General features: G+C 45.1%; 1 protein-coding gene across 1 annotated transcript; it reads right to left on the minus strand.

The window, feature by feature from the left end:
- Positions 1-3,118: 3,118 nt before the first annotated feature.
- On the minus strand, positions 3,119-4,446 carry Defb29 (defensin beta 29). The gene is made up of 2 exons (NM_001001444.2): positions 4,349-4,446; positions 3,119-3,425 (listed from the first exon to the last, which is right to left on the minus strand). The coding sequence occupies exons 1-2, from the start codon at positions 4,413-4,415 to the stop codon at positions 3,256-3,258; spliced, it is 237 nt and encodes a 78-aa protein (NP_001001444.1). The 5' UTR covers positions 4,416-4,446; the 3' UTR covers positions 3,119-3,255.
- Between the last annotated feature and the right edge of the window lie 8,899 nt (positions 4,447-13,345).

Below are 13,345 nucleotides of genomic sequence, written 5' to 3' on the forward strand. Positions count from 1 at the left end.
TTGCTGGTTTATTCTGAATTTATTCCCTGACAAATTTTAATATTCTAGTCTTAATTAAACACGATGACAGTTTGCCCACCATTTCATCGTTTTCCGACATTTTGTCTGTCTTGCCTGTGTGAGCTACATAACATTTGATGCCCTTGCTAAGTTTTGCTAGGTTTCACCATTTCCAGTTATGCCTCCCAGGATCAGGTATCTTTGCATTTATCTGCCAGTTAGTGGTTTCCCATTCTGATGACCATATAGCTGCTATCCCATTGCACACACACCATGAATTGGAGAAGATAAAGATTTTCCACTTGGTTTCCTAGTTGTATGACTTATAGCCAATAGGGCTGGGCTGATTTTGTGGTTCCTTCCTCAGTAATGGCCATTCTATCCCACCCCAACCCCTTCTACAGTCTATAGACCGCGGCTTCCCATCAGCCTTGGTTTCATCAGTGGTTGATGAACCATCACTAAACCATGCATTAGCCAAATGCTGTGACCATTCTGTTGGTCCCCATAATTCAACAGGTGCTTCTTCTGGGGAAGTGGTGAGAGTTTTAGAGATGACCAACTGAGCTATTTCCTTGGTGTGGGAAGGCACAGACCCCTTTGCTACCACATCCTGGTCATGAAGGAATTCATATAAGCACCAGTTTTCCACTGTAATATCTTTCCTTCAATGGCTAAGCCTTCAAATGGATCCAGTCCATCCTTGTGCACTTAGGACCACAGTGTGGTTGGCAATGACTGAGTATAAGATTCTCCAGGCCTTGTAAAATGTCCAGATGTGTCTTTCAAAGACAGAATAGTTATTCTCCATATATGGAAAGCACTTGCAATAAATGCCAACAGGCAAATCTTAGTAACCATGTTTTGCTTTATAAAGAGTCCCTAGTTGCCAATTCACCAGTAAAGATGCTGTTCATAATTAGGGCATCATTTGGTTCAATATTAGTCAGGTTTGCATGCGTGGAAATGAGATTACCAGCAGCTGAAACAGCTGCCCCTTGTTGTCTGATTGGATAGGGATTTACAATTAAGAGAGTCCCCGGAGTCTCTGAAGATACTTTGGACTTCAGAACAGTGTTGAGACTGAAAGACAGGGGATTTTTGAAGTGGGACTGGATGAATTTTGCATTATGACATGGCTACAAGCCTATGGGAGCCAAGGAGTGGAATGTGGTGGTGTGAGTGAGAATGGCCCCCACAGGCTCATGTGTTTGAACGTTTAGTACCTAGTTGACAGACTATTTTGGAAGGACTAGGGGATGGGGCCTTGTTAGAGGAAGTGTGTCACTGGGGGGGGGGGGCTTTGGGGTTTCAAAAGCCCATACCATGCCCAGTCTCTTCTCCCTGCCCCCCCCTTCTCTGCCTGCAACTTATGAGTCAGATCTGAGCTCTCAGCTACCAGTCCAAAGCCAAGCCTGCCTGCCACCATGCTCCCTGTCACGATGGCCCTGGCGCAGTCCTCTGAAACTGTAAGCAAGCTCCTACTTAAATGCTATCTTTTAAAAGTGGCCTTGGTCATGATGTCTTTTCACAGCAACAGAACAGTAACTAAGACAGGAGAGAGAACATGCCCATAACGACATCCCTCAGTCCTCTGAGATGAAAAGATGCTATTCCATGCCTCACTTCAGGGGATCATCCCCCTCATCCCCCTCTGTGGTGCTTTGAATATGCTTGGCCCAGGGAGTAGCACTATTAGGAGGTGTGGCCTTGTTGGTGTGGGTGTGACCTTGTTAGAGGAGATGTCCCTGAATGTCACTATTGGGGTGGGCCTTGAGACCCTCATCCTAGCTGCCTGGGGACAGTCTCCTTCTGCTGCCTTTGGATGAAGATGTAGAACTCTCAGCTCCTTCTCCAGCACCATGCCTGTCTGTGCACTGCCATGCTTCCTGCTATGACAATAATGGACTCTGAACCTGTAAGCCAGTCCCAATTAAATGTTTGTCTTTATAAGAGTTGCCTTGGTCACGGTGTCTCTTTACAGCCATGGAAAACAAGGCTAAGACACCCTGTAACATATTCACCACCACCTCTAAGTCTCTGTTACCAGACTGTGCATTTGCCTAGGCCAGTTACTGCAAAGTCAAGGATCAGAGACAGAACTTGAGTCTTCAAGGTACAACTAGCTCAGAGAGGCAGCCATCTGAGACGGTGGTCACTTAACAGCCTAGAGGCCTGCTCTCCACCTCAGCTCCAGCCAGTGAACATTACAGAAGATGGGAAACGGGCAGTCTGTCATTCCAAAGGTGGTCAGCCTTGTCTCTGAGTCTCAACGCCTCTCTCCTCCATTTCCTCCAGGCTTCTCCTTAGCAACTCTCTCAGTGCAGCTGGATTTGTATACCCTCGAGGCTTGTATTCCTCCCTAGGTGCTGCCTGGGGGAGAGGTTAACCCAGAACAAAGGGACCATTCCAGTGTGTCCTGAGCTGTTCACAATGTATCTGTACTGACCCCTTTCTATAACACGAGTACAAATGTGGTCTAATACTATGGACCATAAGCATGCTCATCTCTGCTTCCTATTGCTATACCGAGACAGACTCTCAGCTTCAAAACTAGAAGACTGCCCAGAGATGAGTCACATCCAACAGTCCACTGGGTAGAAAGATCTAATTAGTTTTTTAAAAAACAAATTCCTTTCCTCAATTTTTGCCTGCCCATCTGGTTCTAGTTCCTCTTAAGGACAGTGCATCAGACAAAGCATGGTGGTATTAGTCCTGGGGAAACCAAGGCAGGTTTGTTTCTATGGCTTGGCTCTTGGGGAGTCTGCCCATGTGTCCCTGGATTATCTGAGTTCAATCCAATTCTTAGAGCTCTTCTGCAGCCTTCAGAATAAGGCCAAACAGGCCAGATAATCAAGCCACTTCTTCCTCTCCATCCTTTCTACCCCACAAAGTACCTGGTATCTCACCTGTGTTTCCACTCTCCCTCCCTTCTTCCCTCCCTCCCTCCCTCCCTCTCCCCTCCATCCCTCTCCCTTCCGTTCCTCCCTCCCTCCGCCCCTCCCTCTATCCCTCCCTTCATTCCTCTCACTGTTCCCTTCCATACTACAAGGCCACCCAGTGACCAGACTAAACTGCCCCGGCCAGTGATGACTGCTCACAGAGAGAGACACACACGGGAAGGAATGGATTTTTATGAGAACAATATTCCAGAACATAGGAAAAATTACTACAAGAAGGGATGATGCCGGTGACATTCAAACCTGAGTGTAGCTTGAAGCATTTGTGGTGGGCAAGCCAGGCTCCCTCACAGAGTTAGAAGCTGGTAATCTTCCTAGGATATTTGAGGCAGCACTTCCTGGTCTTTGGGCAACTTAAGTACTGGATCTCATATTTCTGGCAGGCATTTCTGCATAACCCCTGGTAAAGCTCACACGCAATCCATGGCTCCTGCCTCTTGCTACTGCGGAATCCGAACAGGCCACCTGAGAAAGACATAGCCATGCTTAGTTTCTGTGCAGAGGTGATGCTAGAGGTGAGAAATCATGACTGAAATGAAACAGTCCCTTTCAACACAGGACCCAGAGTCAAAACATCTGGAGTCAAACCAGGGCTCTGCCATTTGCCGGCTCCATGCTTCTTCTGGCCCTGCGTCATCTTTCCAATGAAATAAACAACCAGGCCAAGTCCCTAATGGTTTTGTGATGATAAAATTATTACACATGGGATGTTCATAAAATCATTAAGCATTTAATAAATAAATGAAATATTATTAAACAATTGTTTAAATTATATAAATTAATAATGTAATTAATTAGTTACTTAAGCAATTATATGGCACTTATAAAACCTAACAGAAACAAGCACACTAGAAGTCATCCAACCCTAATTCATAGCATCAATTCAACGGAGTCCATCTACAGATCTGTCTCTACCCCAATTCCTAGTTTCACTAAAACCCTCCCAGCTCCATCCAGCAGCAAACACCACTCACTGTCCACATTATACCAGAACGTCAGCCAAGACAAGGGAGCTGCTTGTCTCCCGCTCAAACAGACTCACCTTTGCAACCATCCTCTTCCTCTGTGGTCTTGAAATCCATGCCCCTCCCCCAGCTCACGATCCCACATCTAGTCATTCCTCTTCCCAACCTCCCACATCGACACCACGAACCAGGCTCCCATCCCAGTTAGAGCACTTCCTGATACCCTTCCGGCTTTGAGTCTCCACTGTGCCAGGAGCACGGGCTAAGAACCCTAGGTTTGCCAAGAGAGAGAATTAAGGGGGAAACTGACATAGCTAATACTGCGTCATCTGCGACCTACCGAAGAGATCTGCCTAGTCTACCTATCCCCGAGGTACTCATAGTACACGTGAGACCCCAGAATCTTAGAGAGACTCGAGTTACCTGTGGTCTCGTCAACCAGGATCAGCACGACCACCACAGTCATGAAGTATGACTTTGTGACTGGCATGCTGAGGCGCACAGAGGGCTGCGTTGCAGGTGACTGGGTAGGAATCACTGCAGCAGAGCAGGGCCCTGCCTCTGTCAGGTTTGGAAATGGGCCAGGGTTAGAGGCAGTGAACTGAAAGGGATTTTAAAACCTGAGGTTAACCAAGCAGAAGGGTGCAATGCCTCAGAGGTCCCAGCTGGGGGTGCTGTGCCGGGGCGGGAGACATCCCAGCAACACTCACAGCAAAGGAGTCCGACCTTCCAGGAAGACAGGAAGACAGAGTTTTAGCCAGGTGGCACCTCATGTGTGACGTCACTCACTCAGTGAGAAAATGTAAACTTGCACCAAGTAATCTCTGGGCCTGAATCTTTTCTAGACGTTTCTCTGCTAGAAAGGAACGAACTAAATAGCATCATAAAAATGCAAGAAGGTTTAAAGTTCCTTACACAGATGTTTGATCATTGTCCAGTTTTCCTCAGTAAAACTGGGCAGAGGGACTGAGGGAATGGATCAGTGGTTAAGAGAACTGGCTGCTCTTCCAGGGCACCAGAGTTCAATTCCCAGCATGGTGATTTACAACTGTTAGCAACTCCAGGGGATCCTCTGGCCCCACAGGCATCAGGCACACAAGTGGTGCACAGATAGGCTTGCAGGTGATGCCAAATAAATCGTACTAAAGCAATATTTGAGCAAACAAACAAGAACCCCAGACGACGATAACAAAAAGCTGGGTGGAGAAAAAGACAGAGGAGGTGAGCAATGTCCAATGAGCACAGAGAAAGATGCCCCTGGGACTTGGGGATGCCCATGGGTAAAGTGCTTGCTGTGAAAACATGAGGACCTGAGTTGAGATACACACACATACACGCACACATATGCACACAGGCACACACAGGCACACACACAGACACATGCAGGCACACACAGACACAGATATACACTCACATACAAACATATACACAGGCACACACACACACACACACAAATACAGAGTCCAGCATGACAGCATATGTCTGAATCCACAGTGCTAGAGAGGCAGAGACAGGCAGAGCCTCGGGACTCAGTGGCTGGCTGTCTAGACAAATCCCCAAGCTCCAGGTCAGTGAGATGCCTTGACCCCAAAAGTAAAGTGGAGAGCAAGGAAGAAAGACACCTGATGTTTACTTTTGATCTCAACAGGTGCAAACACAGATGAGTGTACACACACACACACAGATGCACAGGCACACACACAGAGACACAGATAGACAGACACAAACAGGCACATATATAAACACACATATACACACACAGACACAAATATACAGACATACACAGAGACGCATAGATGCACAGACACACAGAGAAAGACACAGACAGACACACAAATACACTCACACACAGACACACACAGGCATGCATGTGCACGTGCACACACACATACACACACACACCATCACTAACCATAAGAGAAATTCAATTTTAAACTATAGAGAGGCACCATCTCGTCCTGAGAATGCATTATATTTCAAAACAAGAGTAATGCTGTTCACAAATATTGTCAAGAATGAACACAGTCGGGCTGGTGAGATGGCTCAGCGGGTAAGAGCACTGACTGCTCTTCCAAAGGTCCTGAATTCAAATCCCAGCAACCACATGGTGGCTCACAACCATCCGTAATGAGATCTGACTCCCTCTTCTGGTGCATCTGAAAACAGCTACAGTGTACTTACATATAATAAATAAATAAATCTTTAAAAAAAAATGAACAGAGTCATGGCCTTTTATATCCCTGGTGGCAATAGGAAGTGATTTCCAGGACCATGGAAGACAGTACACAGAAAGAGTGGTAATTACACAAACAATTACACCCCAACTTCCCTTCCCAAGTGTATTTCCCAAAGAACAGAGGCTTAATTTATAGCCCATGCTCACAGTGACATCATGTCTATAGTGACATCGTCCGTAACAGTCAGACCTGTCACTCAGTACTAGCTGGAGGGATCTACAAAGTGTGGTGCGGGTGTGTAGTGGAGTATTGATTTGCCACAACGACACAGCAGCAAGAGAAAGAATCCAGATGCAAAAAGATGCAGAGTCCCACTAGTACGAGGTACCCAGAGTCACCAAAGTTCTAGAAACAGAAATCAGAATTGTGGTTTCCAAGGCCTGGGGAGCAGAAAGTAGGAAGCTGGTGCCCAACGGGTCAGAGCACTTTCGCAAGCAAGCTGTGGTTACCAGCCCCCGAGCAGGCAGGGACGCCGATTGCCTTGCAGTGATGGAAGCCATTGGTCCTGGGTCTAGTTTATTGGCCAGCTTACTTCACCTCCTTTTATTGAGCCCATACATAAAAGCTGTATGCATTTGTGAATTGCTGTTTTTCAACACAGGATATTTCTATACGTGTGATTATGCCCAAATCAGGGTAAGTTTTTGTCTTTAAGCTGCTTCTTTAGAGTATAAACATTCAAAATCCTTTGCCTGTCACACCTAATTGGCCGTCAGCTTTTTATTGTTGGGTGGTGCTTCCATACAGTACACAAGAGATTCTCTTTACAATCTGATATGCAGGATATATGATATGCAATTCCTGTGAGAGGGTTGTTTAACCCCCCCCCACACACAAAGGGATCATGACCCCAAGTTGAGAACCACTCTTCTAGAGGCTGATGCCTTCACAGATATGAAGCATGCAAGAGACCACAATCATGAGATGGGTTTGGAGACCAGTTTGCTACAACCCAAGTCTGGAAGAACAGACATTCTAACATCAACAAGAAACAAAACACCCAAGGGAAACAAACTGGTGGTTTCCTGATATAATTGCTAATTTCCCCAGCAGGCATATTACCAGCTATGGCAGAACTAATGCCAAATGAGTTTGAATATCTAAATGAATGGCACACAGAGGACTGCTAGGCTTGCCACTAGGGTAGATGAGGACCCATTACATCAACCCAGGAACTCTGATTCATAGCTTCAGTAATATGAAACTCTCAGGGTTGGAGGGGTGGCTCATTGCCTAAGAAAGCATACTGTACTTGCAGAGGACTTGAGTTTGGTTCCCAGCACCCATGTCGGAGGCTTACAACTGCCTTAAACTCCAGCGTCAGGGGCTCTATTGCCCCCTTCTGGCCTCTGCAGGCATTGCACTCACATGTACACAAATCCACACAGACACATAATTAAAAATAAATCTTTAAAAGAAGAAACATGAAGCTCTCTCTAAATTTAGAAAAGTGGCCACATCATAGGGATAATCCACTAGAACTATCTTTGTATTTCAGCATGAGTCCAAGGTTTTGTGTGTGTGTGTGTGTGTGTGTGTGTGTGTGCGCGCGTATGTATAGAGTACATGTATGTGTGCAGTGCTCATGAAGACATAAGCAATTGATGTCGGGTATCTTTTTTACTCTCTGCTTTATATATTGAGGCAAGGTTCTCACTTGAACTTGGCCCATTAAGTTGGCTAGTCTAGCCAGCTAGCTTAATCCAGTTATTGTGTATGTGGCAAGTGCTTTACCCACTGAACCATCTCCCCTGCTGAACAACCCATTTCCTCCCGCTGTCTAACCAACAGTATCACTTAAAAAGAGTGAAAACCTTGGACTCTCAACACATCTACAATAAGAAGCAGATCATTGAGGGCATCATGCAAACACGTGCTATTTTTAGATAGCAAGCTAATTATTGGCAGGCTTGAAGGCCCTTAGGGCCAGACACTCCCCTCGTAACCATTGACTTGTAAAACCCAGCAGCAAGTCTCTAGCTGGTCGGTGGATGGGACCCAGCTGTAGGAAGAGACTTGATGTGCTGAACTGCCTGTAAGCCATTAATTGATAACTATCTAAGCCCAGTTCCAGGAATCTAAACATAAAATTCTTCCCTTGCCTCAGGTTTCAAGTGCCCTGGCTCACTCTCAAGAGTGCCAGCCCACATGTGCCTGTCAACCACCTGGACAGGAAAATGTCTCTCAAGACACCTGTCCGTTCTACAGAGTTTAGAAGTAGTATAAACCGACCTAAACACGGAGGTTGACTAAGTGGTCTCTCTGGACACTACGGTCACCTCTCACTCTGTACAAGCCATCTGCTTGCCACCGCTCCCTTTAGCCATTGCTCTCTGACATCCCTGACATCATGCTATTCCGTAATAAACTGTATCCATCTTCCACTCTGCACTCCACGTGTCTTATCTGAGTTCATCCAGCAAGGAACACAAGGGCCCAGGAGCAAAGGAGATATCACTGTGAGACACCAGCAAAAGTCTGGGCCTCTTCTGAGCTAAACCAAGAAACCCCGGGGCCAAGGCCTCCTGATACCTGAGAACAAATGAGCATTTTTTTTTCTTCTAAAGGCTTACTGTCAGAAGGTAAGGCACTCTCTGGGCACCTGCATGTCAGAGGTTTGCTTTGTGTTAGGTCACACGCTCAAATAGATGGTGATTGCAGCCTTAGAGAATTACATCCTGTCCATCTTTAGAACTCTCACACACCAGGAATTGTAAATGGGACTATGTTTCTACAGCAAACAAAGAGTTCTACCAGACCCCATGTTCATCCCTGACATTCTGTCGCTTACTGTTTTTTTTTTTTAGTTATTTTGAGTATTTTGAGTTAGGGGGGTGAAACAGCTCTTATCTAAAGAATTGTTTGGCTAAGCTAAATCAAGCTTTAGCTTTATTGCTAATTCTACCACAAACTAAGATCGACTCCTTTTGGCAAGCATGATGTTTGTCTCGTTGAATGTCTGGTCTAGTGAGAGAACACAGCCTTCTCTCTGGGTACCAGATGGAGGGGAGCCTTTGTTGTTTTGTGGGCTCATCGCACCCTCCTGTGGCCGCCTGGTGGAATAAGATTCCTGAGTAGATCTCCGGTGGATATAGACTTGGAGACAGCTGTACCTATATCATATTTTTCCAGCAGGAGGCAGTAGGATTGACAGTCTGATGGTAGCCTAGACTACACAGCAAGGCTCTAACTCAAAATCACAAAGGAAATAAGAAGCTAACTATCTCAATCCTACAGACCTTTGTCCTGATTATAAACTCCTTGCACCTGTCTGGAATGTCAGGCCCCACTGAGTCTGTGGTTAATATTTAAAGACAACAGAACATTTCAAATCTTTCCCACAGGCAGAAATAAGTATTACTTGAATATTAAATAATAGACGAAATATCACCTAACATTGGGTTTGAAAATGTACCAACTGGAAGGAATTGTTAATTAACCAAACTGAGCAGAATTATACTCAAATTAGATTCTGTGAGACTCCAACTGTTAATCTTTAATAGCACTTGAGGCCTCTTAGTTTAACAGACATAAAGATGAGAAAAAAAAATCTAAGCCCAGACAGTAGGACTTGTTTCCACAAAAGTCCAAACTATATTATAATATTTTTAATGGGCTTGGGGATGGAGAGATGGCGTAGCCAGCAAAGTGCTTGCTGCTCAAGCATGAGGCTAGTTCTGTTCCCAGAAACCACATAAAAGCCAAGTGTGCCTGTAGTCCCAGCACTGGGAAGCCAGAGCCAGGAGGATCCCCAGGGATGGCTGGCTAGCCAGTCTAGCTTAATTGATGAACGCCTGGTTCTGTGAGAAACCCTGCCTCAAAAAATAAGATGAAGAGTGATTGCAGAAGACACTGAACACACATACATCCCACACATACATACACACACACATACACACACATTTACATACACACATATAACACATATACACACATACCACACATACACTAAATATTATACTGTACTATAATATTTAGTGGTACTAAATATTATACTGTATTTAGTACTGTGGTGCTAAGTACTCAGAATATTGATAGAAGTATTAGTTGCCTATTTTGATTTAAAGGGAAAGTGCTAAAACTTCTTTAAAGATTTATTTTTAATATTTTTCTATAAGTTTTGATTGCATGTACCTCTGTGCACCACATGCATGCAGTGCCTGTGGAGGCCAGAGGAGGGTGTTGGATCCCCTGGAACTAGACTTACAGCCAGGTGTACCTTGCTATGAGGGCCTGGGAACAGAATTCTGGCCCTCTGCAAGAGCAGCCATTGCCTCTAGCCTCACAGCCAGTTCTCGGCCCCACCAGATCTCATCTGCTGTACAGTTTTTAACATTTAATCTTCACCATGCTTGGCAGGTTCCTCTTCTCAAACAGTTAAAATAGTCCAACATGATCAGTTTCTGAAACATAAATTCATTCCCATATGATCTGAGGCCGTCTGGGGGAAGGGGTGTTTGTCACCCTTTGTCTCCTGAGGTGCAGATGCATCGTGGAATTTTTCTGGCGTGGGACCATCCTCACAGATTTCCTCTGTGTCCTGATTGGTCATGGGGTGTTAACCTCTAATGAGGTTTCGTTACCCACAGCTTTAGCTAGGATTTAGAAATGAGACGGCCTACTGCTTCCTATTTTTTATTATTTTTAATATTTTTATTAGTTCTTCGGAAATGTCATGTGCATCGTGATTGCCATCTACTCCTCTCAGGTCTCTCCCCACCTTCCTACTGCCCCCCCTCCAATTCTGTGTCTTAAAAAAAACCCATCAAGTATAATTATGTGGTGTATATAATATATATACTCCTGAGTGTGGGGCCATCCATTGGAGCATAGTCAACCTTCTGGTGACCACATCCTTAAAGAAAACTGACTCCCTCTCTCTCCAGGCAGAATCCATCAAATCTCAAAGCCCCTCCCCATCCTGTACTAAAATGTTGACTGGCTTGATCTTCACACTTGAGTGTGGCCGTCCTGTGGTGTCCAGAGGATGCTGTTGATTCTCTGTCCTCCTCAACCTCTCCTGCCCCTGTTCCTGAGGGTCCCCAGGGCTGGGAGTGGTGCTGATATCCAAGTCCCATCTGTGTCTGTCTGGGCTCTTCATCTTATTCTCTTCCTGCAGACCAGCTGTGGGCAGAGGCACAGATTTTAACAGTGGTTTAATATTATGTTTGTTGATGAAGGTTTGATACTATGTATGCTTAGCAGGTTCATGCCTCAGCCCCTCTTCTTTTATCTGTCTCTGAAATCGCAGTAACACTAACCTCCTGCCCCCATTTGGATAGCTTGTCCACTTCTCCCATGTTCTGAAACAGCTTGTACGGCTCAGGAATGAGCCATTCCTTCCAAGTTTGCTAGATCTGAGGTAACCACACGATTCATCTACAGTTTATGTAACCAGGACACAATATGAGAATAAACGAGTGTTATTAATAATTGTGCTAGGGAAAAACAAAAACCAAGAACATGAGCAAGTGAGACTCTTTATTTCCACCTGAAGCAGCCATGAGGGGAGGGGAGGCCTCGGCACCCAGGTCACTGTGTCTCTTCCAGAGTGAGGATCGATGGATCAATTTTCTACGCAGTGTTTTGTTTTGTTTTTTTCTCACAGGTTTACATATCACAGAAATATTTGTCCTTCACTTTGCTTGCTGTCTAGCTGGCTCTGCTTTCTGCCGTTTTAACTTCATTTTCTCTTGGGAAATTCTCATGGATCTGTTTGCTTTATTTACATTTACAAAGACTCACAGTTCTGGCTTTATTTGTTACTCCTATTCTTAGAAAGTTTTTCAGATGACTCCACTTCCATTGGTCTGACTGCATTCAAGTCAAGTATCTAGGCTTAATTACATCTCGCAAAGTTATTTTTGCGAGATTGTCTAGACCTCACTACCAACACCCGTGGCATAGAACACAGCATCTCTTTCTATGCATGTTTTACGGGAATGAAATCTTACTATACAGGCTCTTTTTAAATATGCTCTAATTAATGGCTTCATCTTCTTCAGTTTTACAAAGTTCTGATGCACGCATACATTGTGAAAAGTTTCCTGAAATCCAGGTAACAGAACACCCAGTAGTTCATGAGGGTACCATTTGTTTATTCTTTTCCGTTTTGAGGATGTGAGAATTCTCCAGTCATCGCAGATCCACAGTATGGCCTCTCATAGTCCCCATGCTTTGTCCCCAGACAATGAGAGCTCTTTCATCTTGCAATGCTGAACCTTTGTGCCCCTGCCCAGTGTCTCCCCACTCTCCTTCCCCCTCCTTGGTGACCGTGCAGTCTGCTTGATGATGAAGCCTACAGATAAGTGACCCCAGGAGGTTTTCATCTCTGCCTGGCTTACTTCGCTTAGCACACTGTCTCCTGAGTTTATCTGTGCCAGGTTTTCCTTCTTTGTAATGACTGGATAATATCTCAACGTAATCATATTCATTATTATATGCCACATGCTCAGCAGGGTCTTTGCTATCGGATCATCTGCAATGAGCACGTAGAATGTTTGTCTTGCCTTGGCCACTGTGAAGTGAGTGAACGAATGTTCTTGGAAGATACTGGCTTTGTTTTCTCTGGGTAAATTCTCAGAACTTGGCCTGCTGTGGACATAGCTGTGCTGACCTTTGCCAGCCATCCAAGTAAATACTATTCCCTGTTAGGGCTGCACCAGTTTGCATTTGTCAAAGTGAAAAAATAAATAGTGTACAATCCTTGTAAAACCCACTTGTGCTTTCCAGTTAGACGTTAGTAACCATGGTGAGTTAGTGTACTTTTAACTGACGCATAAAAGCACGTGGATTGTATATCTCATGGGGTCCACACATTTCACGGGGCCCACGAGATGTTCTGGTGCAGCTATGTTGTGTGTGGTGTTTAAATGGGGGAAATCCTATCTATCCATTTTCAAGCATACACCATTTCTTTCTGCTGACAACAGTCACGATCCTCTCTTCAAGCTTTTTGAAAAGGAACATACATTGTAGTTAAAGGAGAACATGGAAAATGACCAGAGGGCTCAGGGACACACCACAAGAACATGGCCTGCAGAATCAACTGACTGGGACTCACAGGAACACACAGAGATTGGGGAGCCTGCAGGGATGTGACCTAGGTCCTCTGCACATATGTTATGGCTTGGTGCTCTTGTGGGACTCCTAACAGTGGGAGTGGGGGTTGTCCCTGATTCTT

This window comes from Mus musculus, chromosome 2, assembly GCF_000001635.26.
Source record: "Mus musculus strain C57BL/6J chromosome 2, GRCm38.p6 C57BL/6J".
In the NCBI taxonomy this organism is placed as follows: Eukaryota; Metazoa; Chordata; class Mammalia; order Rodentia; family Muridae; genus Mus; species Mus musculus.